Below are 16,902 nucleotides of genomic sequence, written 5' to 3' on the forward strand. Positions count from 1 at the left end.
TTACATTCCTTAGTGAGCCTGTGGGCACCAGTTGCCAGCTAGATCTCTAGAATGTTCCCAGGGATGCTAGCACAGAGACCACAAAGAAGAATAAATTTGCCACACTGTCCCCCTTACATTCTCCTTGGCTAACGTGAATTGCTATAGAGAATAGTGAAGCTCTACACTGGTGAGGAGGGGGAAGGACAGAGAGCTAGAAAGATTGAGAGCGGGGAGGGGAGAAGCTTCTTAAATATTTGGACAGTCAGTGCCAGCGTGTGCAGAGGAAAGTAAGACAACATGAGAGTAGAGCCACTTAAGGAATTCAATTTCTGTACAATTCTGATGCCGATTTATCTGATCTAGACAAAATAGTTCAAATCTGAAAATAATTAGTCTTAGGATTTTGCACTTCTTCAAATTTTGCAATTTTTTTTTTTTGCTTCTGCACACACACACACACTCACTTAGATATGCATGAACTGAAACAAAAAAAATCTAAATTCATATTTTGTGCTAGAATATGTATCTAAATTTGGTATTTATTATAAACATATGCATCTAATAAGAGTTTTGTATAATTTTCAAAAATTGTTGATTAATATGTAAACCAGATGGGATGGATTTATTAATACGAATCCATGATTAAGTGAAATTGGCACAGGCCTGAAACAGATTGAGCTATCCATCCAAACGTGAGCAGGGAATGGGAGAGGGAAGGAAAGAAAGCAAGAGAAATGCTTTCAGAAGGGGGTATTAGTAGTAGTAGTAGTGAAGATTTGTGTTGTGAAGAGATAGAGTGGAAAGGAATGAGACAAGAGGATGGAGGCCCTCCTTCATCCCAGTCTCTAAGCCATGAAATTTCCATTTTATCTATTTCCTATGGGATTTCTATCCCATCTTTGAAACCAATTCCCCAAGTGGCTTACAAAAAATCCATAGCTGTCAAGTGTCCCTTATTTGAAGGGACAGTCCCTTATTCCAGCACCATGTCCCGCTGCCGTCCCTTATTGATGGATGTCCCTTAAATGATGTCCCTTAAATTTCAAAGGAAGCAGCTCCTCTCCCTCCCTCCCTGCCGGCCAGGGAGGAGGGAGGCTCCAACTGTGTTGCTTGGCTGTGTTGCTCACCCAATAAGAAGTCTAAGAACGACTGGGGGGGTGGAGTATGCATGCCTTGTGCTGATCAAATTGGCTGCATTGCCTGGGGACTCGCCTTTGCTCAGTGCTTCCCAATGGAGAGGTGATGGTGGTTTTCCTTGAGGCTTCGTTTGGCTGCTGGCTGGGCTTTCTGCCTTTGGCTCAGAGGGGCTCAGAATCGGACGGATACGTCATCGAAGGCCCACTCACCCTTGCCGGTGAAAAAGTCTGTCTGGAGCGGGGGTACATGGTGGGGGGAAAGGAAAGGAGATCTCGTGGGGGGGAGGCTGAGGGGGTTTTTGAATGCTGGACGCCATTTTGTTGCACGTGCTGCTGCAAACTTTGCCGTGCAAAGCCAGTGCCGGGGAGCCATCTTACGCTGAGGCTGCATAGGCCTTGTGGTACATGTGATTCAGATTCTATTCAGTTGAACCTCTGGTTACAAAGTTGGTTGGACAGTGTTCTCGAAGCTACCAGCATGAGTTTGACCAGACTGCAGGAGGACAGGAAGACTGGAGTGCTTGGAACAGGTGAGACTGCAGGTCCCTTATGTTGGCTGCTGGTCCCTTATTTTCATGGCTGCTGGTCCCTTATTTTCAAATCTAAGTTGACAGCTATGAAAATCCGACCTATATCAGTTCTCAATATTCCAGCCCACCCAATGGGGCATGGCAGTGAAATCTGAATCAGGATTGATTCAGAGCGGATGGGGCAGGCAGTGGACTGCTTATTACACTGGCGACACAATTCTAATAAACTGTTCCTGTTCAAGTCACACGTCAAGAAACATGGCCCCGAATGAGGAAACGGCAGACTTCCCAGCATACCGTTAGATGGGGGCAGATGTCAGGGTCTGGCAGGGCTCTGATGGGTACGTGACAGAGGCGGGAAGCCTGGGGATTGACTTTCGAGAGCAGGGCAGTGATTTATGGAATTTGGCACAGGCTGTGAGGTTCAGTGGAAGAGGAATGGCCAGAGCTGGGAGATGGGTGTGCAGGATGTGTCATAGGAAGAGGCTGTTCAGGCGAGGGACAGGCCGGTTGAATCCACACCACCCCCTGCCCTAGTGTCTACTGGAACCAGGAGGGGCTTGAAGAAAGAAGGGCAGTGATAGCTTCCATGTAGGAAAAGACAAGCTGGGTTTGTGTGGTCCCATTGTTGCTGCAAGCGCTCTGCAGGACGAAGACCTGGGAACAGCTGCTTGGGACCTAGAAGTAGGGGGGAGGGACTGTGGGAATTTCTGTGTACTTTTGTCAGTTAAAAAGGAACTTTCAGACATGTGCCTTCCCTGGCTGGTGCCTAGGACAGCAGCTTATAAAATGTACACAACTTCAGCGGGCGTTTAAATCAGTGCTTATTGTAGCCTTTCTTGGGACTGACAAGTTTTTAAATAGCTCTTCATTCCTGACAACTTTGGAGCAGCAATGTATATTAAATTTCCTTACACTTCATTGACTCAAAACATTTTTGCTTCACTCCTTGATTACTGGTTAGCATTGGCATGCTAGAAAGAACTCCTGAACCGAAGAAAGCAAAACACAAGATCTTCTAAAAATATATCTTTAAGAACTCCGTTGCCACATGACAGAATTGTAATAGCTGGCTTGCTTTGCAGAATTTATAATGTCTCTTGTTTTTCTGTAATGGCCTACTTTAAGCAGTAAAACAATTACATACTAAACAATAATGTGATGGGCTGCTTTAGCTAATGTACTTTTTGGATGAGATACTTCTCATATTAGAACATTCCCAGCCTCTGTTTTATTATAAAGCTGTTCACTAGTGGACACACACCAGTGCGTGCTTAGGCCTGTTGGTTTCAATAGGCTTAAGCATGTTTACATCTACGCTAAATTATGGCCTAAGGATGCAAGCATGAATACTTAATTGGAAATAAATTCTTTGGGAAAAGGCCAAGCATATGCTCCAAATGTACCAATCTGCTCATGATGTCTACTAGATAATTCTTAAAAGTTGAATGTTGAATGATACATTCCCAATATATATCTACCGGTAGTTCACTGCTATAGTATTAGCTTTCTTTCTTTTTTATTTTCTTTTTTTGAGTAAATACATAGTCATTTGACTTAGAGGAGTCCTGATGGGACAGGCCAGCCACAAGCAAGACATGAAGGCAATAGCTTCCCTCACATTGTAGGTTCCTAGCAGCTTGTATTGACTGGTGATGTGTCTCCGAACCTCTGGTTGCATTCAAGAGTAGAATCTGTATGAAATTTGTAAAATCCCCAATTTCTTTTTATAGCGGTGGCAGCAGAAAAACACAATTTGAAGTTAAGGTTTCTAAAATTCATTGGGCCATTTCACACATCAGCTACCTATGTCATAACTGTCTGTGTCACTCTGAGGAACTACGCTTTCACACAGAATAAGCAAGCACAACCAATATTCATCTTAGAAATGTTGCAAGGTATAGTCAAGTGAAAATTTATCATTGAGGTAGATTAGCCTTTAAGTTCCCTATGTGCCTCTACACTGAAGGCTCAGAAGGAAACGCATCTGGAATCCTCACCTAAATGTCAATTTAAAGGTATCTTAGAAATCCAATACTTTCAGTGAAAATAACGAAAGCAAAAAAAAGAGAAAAGCCTTAAACTTGTTATTTATTTAAGCAAAGCAACCTACCTTTCGAGAATGGATTTCTTTCACATACAATGGAAGTAGAAATTCAGATATACCTTCAAGTCGAATTCCTTTTTTGGTGACTCTCAGATTCCCCATTCCATCCTAGAAGCAATAATATACAAATGTGTGTATATGCCGTTGAGTTGGGCAGCTAATCACTATATACAATGCATTACTTACTCCCATCAAACCTCAGGTTTAGAAGGTTAATGCTAAAAGCAATGTAAGTGCAGGGGGAAGTGAGTATGCCTGTCTGATTATGAGATGATTCATGACATGAATGCACATCTGTCACTGCTTTTGATAGGCACATTGCCTACTGGCAACATACTTTAAAAACTTCAAGACATATTTCTTTGACATGTACCTTTCTATAGTTTGAGCTACCTAGTTCATAAAACTCTAGGTTGTCCTCCTTTATAAGAGTAATATGGATTGGGCCCATGTTTATCTGGAAATGTAGAGCTACCAGGAGGGAAGCCATCTGTAGCCTGAAGATTCGAACTTGAAAGTATGTGAAAAGCTTGTGATCAACAGGAATAGCATACTACTCCAGAGTTCGTATGAGATTTCAAATTTAACGTTTTACATAAAATCATAGAATTATAGAGTTGGAAGAAACCCCGAGGGTCATATAGTCAAAACACCCTGGAGTACAGTGGTACCTCGGGTTACAGACTCTGCTAACCCAGTAGTAGTACCTCGGGTTAAGAACTTTACCTCAGGATGAGAACGGAAATCATGCGCCGGTGGCGTGGTGGCGGCAGAAGGCCCCATTAGCTAAAGTGGTACCTCAGGTTAAGAACGGTTTCAGGTTAAGAATGGACGTCCGGAACGACTTAAGTTCGTAACCAGAGGTACCACTGTACAGGAATCTCGACTAATTCATATGTTGACAGGTGGCCATCCAACCTCTGCTTAAAAATCTCCAAGGAAGGAGAGTCCACCACCTCCCAAGAGAGACCATTCCACTGTCCAACAGCTCTATACAAATGTCAAAAGATTCTCTTAGATTCCCAATCAATAATGAGGTTCCTGGCCACTTCACTCAGAAAATGGATTTGCCACAATTACTTTGGAGCACACCAAGCATAGTAAATGCAGATAGACCCATGTTCATGGACATATACTGGAGAATTCCTGGTACATATTCTGAGGGGTTGTTTTTTAAAAAAACAACATGGAAATCTTTTTCACTATTTGTGTTTTCACTGTGGGAAAACTCAGTGTAACCACCATATAAACTGTGAAGTTGCAGAGTGTTCTTTGGGGGATAAAACAGCGTGATTCCATGCATGTTGTCTTGAGCTCCTTGGAGCATGCTAGATAAACATGCTAGATAAATAAGAGCCTATGGAAGGACAATGGTATTTTATACAGTGTGGCTCCCTCAACTTGCCTATACAAGGCAAGATTATAAGGCAGAGGAAATATGCATTTTTTTAATGGTGAATGTCTTGCTTTTGCCAGGCAGGGGGTTACAACACATAAGAAGTGTTGCTTTTAGACACCCCGACTTCGTCCTGTATGAAATGCTGGCAGATGTCAATCATTACATCTCCAACTGTTCATCAAATGTTCTCTTACTGTTAAATATTATTCCATAACTGGCACAAAATATTGTTAAATGTGACACAGCAGAATTTTCGAAACTGCTTTCCAGGAAGATATTGGGCATGCACTCTCAGTTCACAATGGATGATAGTGAGATGCAACACACCGCCATGTAATTTGAACGATGGAGATCCACTCATGGGAACTGGGAGACCAACATCTAGAGGGTCACGGGTTTTACATCCCTGCCCTACAACATGTTCTCCAAATTCCTATGCAATGCCCTGAAATTCTTTGTCAAACATGTAGAGGTTCCTTGGTAGATTTTGTAAGGTAAATGTTCCCAGAAGGTGAAGGTAGGAAGTCTGAAACAACATTGCAATTTACTACTGCATGTCAGCTATCTATACTGTTAAGTACTGAACACCATTGCATGCCTATATTAAATACTGTTGGATGCCAATATTCAGACAAGTGTAACATAGATATACTGAGCACACAAACAATATGTGGGAAATTGTCAACATCAAAACTGCTTTTTGTCGAGAATCACTGGTAAGTACATTGATTTCAACTTTAAAATATACAGCTTCTCAGCAATGATTCATCCTGCATTCTCCACTAACGCCTGCCTATTGAGACTGAAGAGTTACATTATGAGGGCAATTTCTCCAAAGCACATCACACCAACTGAAATAATGAAATGTTTTCTAGAATAAAATATTAGCGCAGAGCTTCAAATGCAAAATATTTAAAATTTAATAGGATGAATGAATTGGAGCTCGGTTTAAACATGAGAAGAAAAATGCAACTCTCTCCCTTTTGAAAATAACATTTTCCTGTGTTTGTGAACAGCAGAACTTTAGGTACATCTAATACAAGTAGAGCAGTAGCTAGTCACATTGAAATAATAAAGGTCCAGCGCCGAGAGCCTTCTGGCGGTTCCCTCACTGCAAGAAGCCAAGTTACAGGGAACCATGCACAGGGCCTTCTCGGTAGTGGTGCCCACCCTGTGGAACACCCTCCCACCAGATGTCAAAGCGAAGAACAACTACCAGACTTTTAGAAGACATCTGAAGGCAGCCCTCTTTAGGCAAGCTTTTAATGTTTAACAGACCACTGTATTTTAATACTTTGTTGGAAGTTGCCTAGGGTGGCTGGGGAGACCCAGCCAGATGGGCAGGGTATAAATAATAAATATTATTAATTATTATTATTATATGATTTTATACCAGACAGTGGCATAGCGTGGGGGGTGCAGGGGGGGCTGGCCGCACCAGGCGCAACATCGGTGGGGGGCGCGCTCGCACTCACAGCTCTCTGCCCCTACCTGGCTCACTCTCTCTCTCTCTCACTGCAGTGCTGGCTGTGCGAATCTGATACGAGCCGCTGGGTTGCCGCCCACTGTGGAGGGGGGGTGCCAGGCGTGCGGTGCAGTGCAGTGCGGAGAGAGAGCGAGGGACTATCTGGGGGAGGGACAGTGCAGCGGAGGGCCCTTGAATTACTTGCCTTGCCCCGGGTTAGGGGGCACAAATTACTTGCCTTGCCCCGGGTGCTGACAACCCACGCTATGCCACTGCTACCAGACATCATGCTGATCTTCCAACATGGGTAGGAGGCATGGAATAGCTGCCTTGCCTCTTACAATGGCTAACTGGGTTGTCAACTCTCTATGGCTACAGGTAAATCTTAAGCTTGAGGTGATCAGGCTGCTGATGAAGCCAAGGCTAATGACAAAAGGAGAAGTAGTGCAACTATAGAACCCATAAACTGATTACAGCACCTTGCATTCCATGCCCTGAGAGCTTAGATGTGGAGGGAGCCAAGACAAGCTAAACAGAGCCACAATGTTAGGAGAGAAAAAGACAGTCATCCACACCATACATTTAAAGCATGTTTAGCACCCATGAATTGACTCATAGAATTGTAGAGTTGGAAGGGGCCTCCAGGGTCATTAAGCCCAACTCCCTGCAATGCAGGAATCTCAGCTAACATATCCATGACAGAAGACTGTACCAACCTCTACTTAAAGGAAAGAGAGCCCACCACCTCCTGAGGAAGTCTATTCCACTGTCAAACAGCTCTTGGTGTCAGAAAGTTCTTCCTGATGTTTACGTTGGAATCTCCTTTCTTGTAACTTGAAGCCATTGGTTCAAGTCCTACCCTCCTGAGCAGGAGAAAACTAGCTTGTTCTCCCTTCCATGTGGCAACCCATGACTTCCCTCAGAATCTGGCTGCGAGGGCAGCGCTCAGTGGAGGGAGAAGCCAGCCAACCAGCCAAGTCTCAGGGGGGTACCTGCCTGGAGGCAGACTCCATATACAAGGTCCAGTCCAGTCCTAAGGTCAGGAGCATCTCAGTTCACATAGTCAGATGATCTGGGGCTCAAGAAAGCCGAGGGTCTAAGGTCACAAGAAACAAGAATCAGCAAGGTCTGGTTAGGAACAACCAGGGTTGTTTCCAGCAACTGACCGAGGCTGGAATCCCTGCTTAAGAAAGCTGGAGCCAGCTGGTTCTCATCAGGAACAAGAAGGCTGATCAGCAGCAGGTGGAGTCACTTTGCCTTCTACTCCTTCAGGCTGCTGCTCAGCAGGTGAAGCAGAGTGTGCTGGTCCTGGGGGGGGGGGTATCGTGCGGCGTGGTCCGTGTCTGGTCCGAGGCTGAAGCGGGGTCCAAGGCAGGGAGTCGGGCATGGTCAGGAACTCTGGCAAAAGCAGGACAGGGTGCCAGCAGGAACAGGTAACCAACAATGTTGCTCCCAAACCTGGGACTGGGCTGGCTGGCTTTTATCTGCCGTGAGGCATAGGGCAGCCCCTGTCCACAGGTGACTTGCCTCTTCTGGCCTGGAGGCGAGCACTCCTCCTGCGAGAACTTAGTTCCCTCTGCCTCTCTGCCCTGAGCCTCTGCAGCTCAGGAGAGGCTGGAGGGTTACTGGACCCGGAGGCAACCTCACCTTCCCCTGACGGGGCTGAGAGAGGTGCACCTGCAGGCAATGGGTCCTCGATCACCTCCGGAGCCAGAGCGGATTCAGCTGGTGTCTGCTCCTGAGGATCCGGCACAAGTGAGGCCCCTTCAGGTTCAAGCCCCTGCCCCGGGTCAGCTGGCCCTGGAGGCAGGGACTCCTGTGCAGGCTGGGATTCCTCAGGTCCAGCCTCTGAATCAGATTCCCAGGCCATCACACCGAGTCCTAACCCATGACAGAATCTTGGGGACCCATTTGAATGGGTGTTAGATGTGCTTTAAATATACAGTGCAGGTGTTATTCATAAACTGTGTCCTTTCGGTACAGTTGGGATCCCTTGTGAATTTCATTTTTAGTGTAATATTGTGTATATAGTGTAATAATCACCTTAAGCACCTACCCATGTTAAAAACACTTCCTGGGTCTTTGATCCCAAGTAACTAGTTCCTTAACCTACTGCCACCAGACTGTTAGAATTTCTGATCTATGATTGCAGTCATGGGATTTTTGTCTATCACACGACGGTGTATGTTTTGACTCCACAGAGTGGGAAGTGATGAAGACAGGATGTTTGTGTAACTGTGTTCCGTGAATTGGGACTATTGTCCTTTGTTTTGCCCCTCTTTGCTGTCTGATGCTAGAGAGAGAGGGAGCCATGTTGCAGTGCTCCATGTGTGTTTATATGTAAATAAAGTAGATTAGCCAAAATGCTGAGTTGCTGAGGTCTGTCACGCAAGGTGCGCATACTCTACAGATCTCTAAGTGTGCCGGTGTCGGTTGGCATCGGTCGCTGTGATGTTCGGGCTGAAGAAAGCTTATGAAGCTCCCAAACGATCGACCAGGAAGGAGGGAACATGCCAGTCGGGCATGTGTCTCTGCCAGGGTCCTACTCGAGTGTAGGCTGAACTCCTGACACAGACAAGTATGGAGGTCTCTTGCTTGGGCAGGGTGGAAGAGCATCTCTTTTGCTTTCACCATTCCCAAGGATAGCTTGATTGAATCTCCATCATTTGAGCCTGTGTGCTACTGGGGGAACAAGACAGTTTAATAAAGGAAAGGCTGAGGACAGGAGAACAGACACTGGGAAGGACTGTAGGTTTGCCCACAGAAGGCTTTATTCTAAAAAGGTGTTAAAAGGACAATGCTAATTGAATTGTTCTCCATTTGATGACTGTTCAAGTCAGAATAGCATCAGGTCCAAGGCTTTCATAATTATAAATGGTTAGAAAGGAAAGATACCCTGTTAGGGATTTAGTAAATGTATTAAATCCAGCAGGATTTAGAGTTATTTAATCTATAGGGATACACCAAGATCCTTAAGAAAGCTATTTCCTCTCTCGTGAGAAAGAGATCAATTATGGCATGAGAATGCAACAAAGTGAAAAATAATGAGGTTCATGGAATTCAATCATGCTACTCATGCTAACACCAGGGAACATTTAAGCTATTGGGTCTGGGGGAAAAGGGAAATGATAAGCACTTTAAGGACCCATCAGATGGATGTAATATATAAAACTGCAAATGTGAAATGAACATGGGATATTTTTAAAGAAGCAGAAGATTATTTTGGCGTGGGGCAGACAGGAGGAGGACAGGTTTAATTCTTTTTAGTCAGCACATTGAAAATCCCTTCAAGCAACAAAGGTATGTGGAATGCCTTAAAAATGTCACTTTTCTTTATCCTTTAAAACGTCACTTTTCTTTATCCAGTAACCCTATCTGAATGAAGTAGTATTTTATACACACCATTAGACAGAGCTGATAGACAATCTAGGGGCAGATGAGCCTTGATGGGAACTCTACGCAAGCCACACACTACATCCCTCTGTGTTTTCTGGGTTGGAACATGTCTTCAGACTATGATAATACCTCTTTTATTTTTTTGCCAAGATGGAGGATGGAGTGGAAAGAGCTGCATTAGTGGCTCCATGCACTCTTGCCTATGGCACAGTCCACCAATGACATCATGAAGCCCTTGGAAGTTGACCAATCAGGGAATATTGCCCTCAGGATGAAAATGTCCCTGTTCCCCACACCTGATTCTTTGTAATGTCTGGTTTGAGGATGGCCCTACTTAAGGCTACTGAACCCCAAATCATATGCTCTGCACACTCCACAATTTTGTCATGGTTGTTAAAGAAAACTAGAAAAATAGTATTTCTGAAAACAATTTTAACATGAAAACAACACAGAGGCGTTAACAGGGATGAAATGTTATAAAACGTAGAGCTGAGCTGCCACTTGGAAGATAACAGGAATCAGGGAATAAATGCACTATTATTACGGTAAAACAAAACTACTGGCCCGACACGCTCCAAGAAAATGCAAATAACAACAACTTGGGAAACAGCATCTATTTGTTTCTTAGGAAACCAAAAGTTTCAACAGGCAAATGCGAAGAGTATGGATTCTAATGTTAAACTGTGGACCTGATACGAATGGCTGAAGAACAAATAGCTTACACATGGTTAATAGGCACAAATCATGTACACTAGAGATAGCCAGCTGTTTTCCCATAGACTCAATGCTGTTCCCAAAGTGTGTGTGTGTGTGTGTGTGTGTGTGTGTGTGTGTATATACACACACACACCCACACACCCACACCCACTGTTTCTCTTGCAATGTTTTCCAGTGCTTTCCAGTTGTATTAAATAGCGACCTTCCACGCTGGAATATTCTGTGACCTACAAATAATGTAAAATAAATGATACTGTGTTTGTGTACACATGCTCCATAAGTGGGAAGCAGTTACTGTAGGATGGTGCCTGCAGTGTGAAAATACACTTCTGAAGAATACTGGAAGTGCCTATTCCTCATCAACACTGTTCTTTCTCTCCCCGCCCCCCATTTCTTGTGAAATCCTGGGCATCTCAGGAACTGCCTCAGGATCAGGCAGACTGGCAAAGAATTGCACAATTGCTTATTTGGTGTCTGACAGACCTTGATACCAGAATGCTAGCTTCCCCCTCCCCCCCCCCCCCAAAAAAAATCAATACTGCAAAATTATTTGATGCTGGGTAACATGAATTATTGCTTTTGTGTTTTTGTGTAATCACAATACCTTTGGAAATGAAATTATCTTTCACACACCGCCCATAGTTGGTAAGGTGCCAAAGCCAAGGCTTAAAGTTCTCATTATAACTTGAGAATTCATAAAGTAAAAAAGATAGATAAAAGCAAGCATGAGCCAAAAAGCGGGATGGGGGATTAACCACCTCTAGCATTATGAGACCCCTGGAGTTTTAACTAACAGAACCTTGAAGACTAGAAACCAGCTCTGGCCTAGTAGATTTTAATAGTTCCAGAGTGCCAGTTTTCAAAATGTACTCGTGTGATTTTGAACCTATACATGCTGAACCTACACATATCAGGGTTAGTGGAGACAGACAGGAAAGAACATTTGCAGAAGTAAAACACCACACTGTACTTGTCAGGAAATTGTACCTGTGTGTATTTCGGAACATTGTAAAATACAAGATATTAAAAAGGTTCTAATAATGCCTTCTGCCCTTAGATCACATCATCCTAGAAACAATATTCTAAGTGGGTACATGGCATTGATGCACATGAGAGACTTATGTACAGGCTCATAGATAGCAATAATCTTCTGCCATGTTGAGGGCATGTTAAAAGGAGGCCACTGGACAATGTTCTGAGTTTGTCCCCTCTTCCCCATTGAAATAATACCTCAGATTGTCGTTCTGAATCTTTGAAGGGCAGATGGCCCTTTCAAAATGCATGAATGCACCTAGGGTGATGATGGGCGAATACTTCATAAAAGTGCAGAAATATATTACAATTGTAGGTCTTAATTTATGGCCTTAGCTTTGCATTTCAGACAATTCAACTCTCTTCTTTGATATCCCAGACTACCATTGCATTGGGGCTAAGGACAGGGATGTGCCTGAATCTTGCATCTTCAAAACTAGACCCGGATTTTCTCCTCCCTTTTGAAGTGTCAGTCTGGAGATGCACAGTACACAAAATATTCCTAAAGTTAGGTGTCAAGGCATTCTTCCTTGGAAATTGATTCCATGGAATTAAAACAGAACCTACTTCCAAGCAAAGGTGTTTAGCCCTAAGCTACACAAAAACATACATCACCATCTAGTGAATTACTGGATGATGAATTGTTTGCAAGTTAAAAATAAGGCATTCTGGGTCTTCCAAAGAGTGAGAAACAAGTATAATAAAACACACCTGTTATCTCAATCTACTAAATACGAGCAAGTAAGTCCTTCCACTTTCTCCAGTATTGATAATTGCTAGGAGAGTATTATTTATTTTGGGGATTATCCAGGCACAGTTAAATACACTTAAGGGCCTAACAATAGCCCTATTTGGGTGCTCAAGCAACATGTGTGGAAGTGTATGGGCTCATGTGCTGGCCCCACCTTCTGTATCATGAAACCATGTGACCTCCCCAACCTTCTGCCACTGAGCAGGTAGACCCAAAGGGGACTTCTAATTGTGTTCAGATGAATGTGCTTATCAGCCTCTGTATATTTTATTTTTGTGCATTACATATGCAATGTTAATTCTGCCATAATTCCTACTGAGTCCAATGGAATTTAAGTAAGTGCTTACCATTCAAGTCCCATTCAAATCAATGGGACTTTGAAGGATCAACAACAATGCAAATTTACCTTACCTTACAGAATATGATAAAAGCTTCATACAACTCCCTTTACCAAAACAATCTTAGCTTAACTTTGAATATATCAGGGCTTTGGGTGAATGAGCAGACTGACTTTCAGTGGCTGCACTGGGGTTTTGAGGAATGCCAGTTAATTTAATGACACATTAAACTGATTAAACTCTTCTCGAGAAGTAAAAATTTGCATTTGTCAAGTTTGATATAACATTCTCTCCCAACTCAGAAGTAATCAGTTAAAATAATCACTTTCCATTGTGACATTATTAAGATTAAGCATTTGTTACTAATGTTTGTCTTGAAAGTTGATGACGCTAATGCTTTTTCACAAAAGTGTAGGTGATTTATTAAATCAAGGAAATGGCGTTGGATCTACCACACTATAACATTTGCATTTCATCCCGAAAGAAACAAAACTTGAGATCTATACAGTGGGCTCACTTACTGAAAGAAGAAGAATAAGCAGAGAATAAATTGAGGATTCTTGATGGGTGGAATCATATCCAGAATGAGTCCATGGATTTCAAGGGGTCTGCTCTGAGTATAGAATTGGGTATCACCCAATGGAGCCAACACAGGGAACATACATAGGCTCATAGAATTATAGAATTTGAATGGACCATAAGGAATCATCTAGTCCAGGCATAGGCAAACTCCGGCCCTGCAGATGTTTGGGACTACAATTCCCATCATCCCTGACCACTGGTCCTGTTAGCTAGGGATGATGGGAATTGTAGTCCCAAACAACTGGAGGGCCGGAGTTTGCCTATGCCTGATCTAGTCCTGCAATGCAGGAATCTTTCGCCTAGAGGCTTCGTAGTTTTCAGAATTCAAGAGGGACTGACGCAACCATACTGGATGTATTTATCACTTTATGCCCCTTGGGATGGGGAGAGAGATGGAGGCAACATTGATCCTCTCTCTTTCTGCCTGTATACAAGCAACAGGAGAGGACAAACTTGTTTGATATTAATTGAAAAGCAAGCTCGGCTGTTCTGAATAGTGAGGCTTGGTTTCATGTAACTTCTTATTCTGATGTAAAAAAATATATAAGTGACATCATTCATCTTCACAAGTCTTTCCTTGGCCATGCTAAATGAGGTGTTACATTATGTATGTTTGTTTGTTCATTGTGTTAATTGTATGAAAAATTCTTATCACAGCAGAGCTCCCTACAAAATGAAATGAGAATCTTTCCAAATATAACCTTGTATAAATCAAAGCTAGACATGTCTTTCTACCTTACCAATTCCCACCATGCTTCAAACAGATAAGGAAAAGTTAGAAGAGTGTCAATGAAGAAGGATTTTAGGAGGGTTTATAGATAAGTTCTCCCAAATCAATTTTTAGTCTCTGTCCTTTTCACTGCTGTAAGCATCACAGTTTGTCCTAACCGTCCTTGAATCCAAATATCTTATCATTGGGTTTAATTTATGATGTCAACTTTCCCGACATTTATTGCGCATTTTATTGATCAGCAAAAAGTATGTATACTTTGTCGGTTCATAACCACAAACAGATGTTTTGCTATAATTGTGTCATGAATATGACAAAATTTACGACATTCTATCAGCAGTGAAACAGAAGCAAAAACTTTATTGGAATGGAAGAACTCAAAGCCTTTATTCCTAGCTTTTATGGCTTGAATATAATCTATATTTTTATTGCTGGGTACACACACAGAGTGCTTTGAACGAACCTTATTTATTATTATAGGACATGAAAAGTGAAGGGCTTGGGGGACAACTGTTGAAAAAACAGCCTTAAGGCATTTGTATACCAGAGATACATGCTGTTTGCTGTTTTAAATTCCTCCTATAAATTATTCTAGGAGACTTTTAGCTGTTTGCGGGTGTAGCCCTCAACATACTTAATGGAAGCAAGAATAATGAAAATCAATGTTGTTACATATGAGTCAACTTGGTTAGGCTTGGGCTAACCAGCACCAGTGCTAAGAAGGCTGAGGTTCTGGCATGTAGAAGACCCAAGAATGATGAGATACTGACTTGCAAGTTTCAGTTATGGGAAAAGGCAATTTCCATTGCTTTAAAAGTAAAGTTTCTTTTATCAGAATCTGACAGAGAAGAACATATGATTAGGAACATTTTAGAATGAAGAAGGAATTTCCCTGTTACACTAGGAAAGAAATCAGAAATCAGAAATATAACCGTGCTCATCCCTCCAGTCACTTCCTTAACCGTTTGTAATACAGAGTTTGTATTTCACTGCCACAAAACACTGAAAGCTGACATTGTCAGTGAACTTTCCACTATGGTTTTAGTTCTGGGTAGCCCTTTGATCTCATCAACTTATCTTAAAAAGAGAGTTTCTCACATCTCCCATTTTGTTGTTTTTCACCTCGGTTAAAGAGAACCTTTTGGAGCCCTTTGCCCTATTGATTTGCAACATCAACCTTATGAATAACATGTTGCAAATTGCAGTGTTGTCTCTCTCATTTTGGAAGCAAACCAAAAGTTGTCTTTTGGTATGACTTTTGTTATGCATTCTGACAAAGTCTCAAAGCAACTTTCTTCCAACCCATTGTAAAACACACAAACACGTGTGTGTGTGTGTGTTTGTGTGTATCTAGGCCAGTCGTGGGGAACGTCTGGCCTGTGCGCCTAATGAGGCACACTAAAAACTCATTTAGCCCACAAGGTCATTTTGGCCATGTTCTCCTCGCCTCCCTTACACCTGACTTCACATATGGCGTTAGTTAGTGCTATTTTTCTAGAAAAAGAGGTGCCAGAACTCACCACGAACGCCTCCCTTGTTCTCACCTACCTGAGAGGTGACAGAACTGAGTTTCCACTGAAAAAGAGCCCTGTGGGGCAGATAAAGACACAGCTGTGCCACAAACAGGTTTTCAGGTGCTAGGAAACCCCTATACATAGCACCCTATGTAGCGCTTTGTAAGCCCTGATTGTTGGTGTTTCTAGAGGGCTGAGTTTGGTGCTTTGCAACCCCGATGATCATGACCACCCCTTCTCTCTTTTTCTGTTACCCCCTTATTTCTCTCTCTTCTCCCTTTTACTATTGCAATCAAACCCAGTTACATAGAATTCACAATGTGTGAGGGGAGAGCATTAATAAAAGTTTGTTGTTGGCTTTGCTTGAATTCCACCTTTCCTCCACACAACAATGATTTAGTAACAGCATATCTCCTCCCAGTTCTATGTGCATCTAGCTTACATATTACCTGCAGGTATCCTATCTAATGACAATCTGCCCAGCTTTTTTAAGACAACATGATAGAAAATATCATAGCTTGCCTGAGCAGTTGGGTAGCTGTTTGACCCTGACTTGTGGCTTCATCCCTCAACTCCTGGCTCACCTCAGACTGCTGTTTTCTCTTCTACAAATGACTATTTAAAGTGTGAGGAAGAGTCATCTTTGCTGAATTAGCTGTTTCAGGCAAAATACAAGTTGTTAGGTTTGGTATGTATATTTTATTGAAGGCTCTTTTTAAAAAAAACTGAAACAAAGGTGAAAGTATATGGGCTGAAATCTTGCAGTCACCTAGTATGGAGTGAGTGGTTTAAGGGTTGCAGACTTAAATAGTGTTATTTGTACTTCCAGCTTTATGCCATTGTACATTCTGAGAGTCACCCTATGGTGATGATTATATGACATGCAAGACTTTTCTCTTTCTAGCCATTTCCTCATCTGCAGGCTTTGCCTGATGGATTACTGCATTAAAGGTCTGTTTGATTATGTGCTTTTTAGCAAATGGCTTAAGCAAAGTCCTGCAGAGTGAAGAACTGGCTGATGGTGTGTTAGCAGTGCATCTACTCCAAAAATTAAGATAGCAGCTGTTGGAGAAAAACACAACAGACAGTGGGCATGTAGTGAGATTATTAAAGGGCATTATGATCATGTCATAGGGTGGGTTAATCCAACTGCCAACAAAGAAACAAGCTACATACAATTTGTAGTGTGTGTGTGTGTCACCATGTGACATAATTCACAATTG

The 16,902-nt window shown here is 42.6% G+C and overlaps 1 protein-coding gene across 2 annotated transcripts in view; it reads right to left on the reverse strand.

Moving 5' to 3' along the window:
- SGCZ (sarcoglycan zeta) overlaps positions 1 to 16,902 on the reverse strand; it is a 561,235-nt gene that overhangs the window by 133,910 nt on the left and 410,423 nt on the right. The window contains exon 3 of one of the 2 annotated variants that reach the window (XM_083458436.1): positions 3,762 to 3,863. The exons of the other annotated variant lie outside the window; for it this stretch is intronic. Within the exon in view, the coding sequence (XP_083314562.1) occupies positions 3,762 to 3,863 (102 nt within the window). The remainder of the gene's footprint in view (positions 1 to 3,761; positions 3,864 to 16,902) is intronic. 2 annotated transcript variants of the gene reach the window in all.

The sequence above is a fragment of the Podarcis tiliguerta genome (assembly GCF_965153285.1).
Source record: "Podarcis tiliguerta genome assembly, chromosome: 9".
NCBI lineage: Eukaryota > Metazoa > Chordata > Lepidosauria > Squamata > Lacertidae > Podarcis > Podarcis tiliguerta.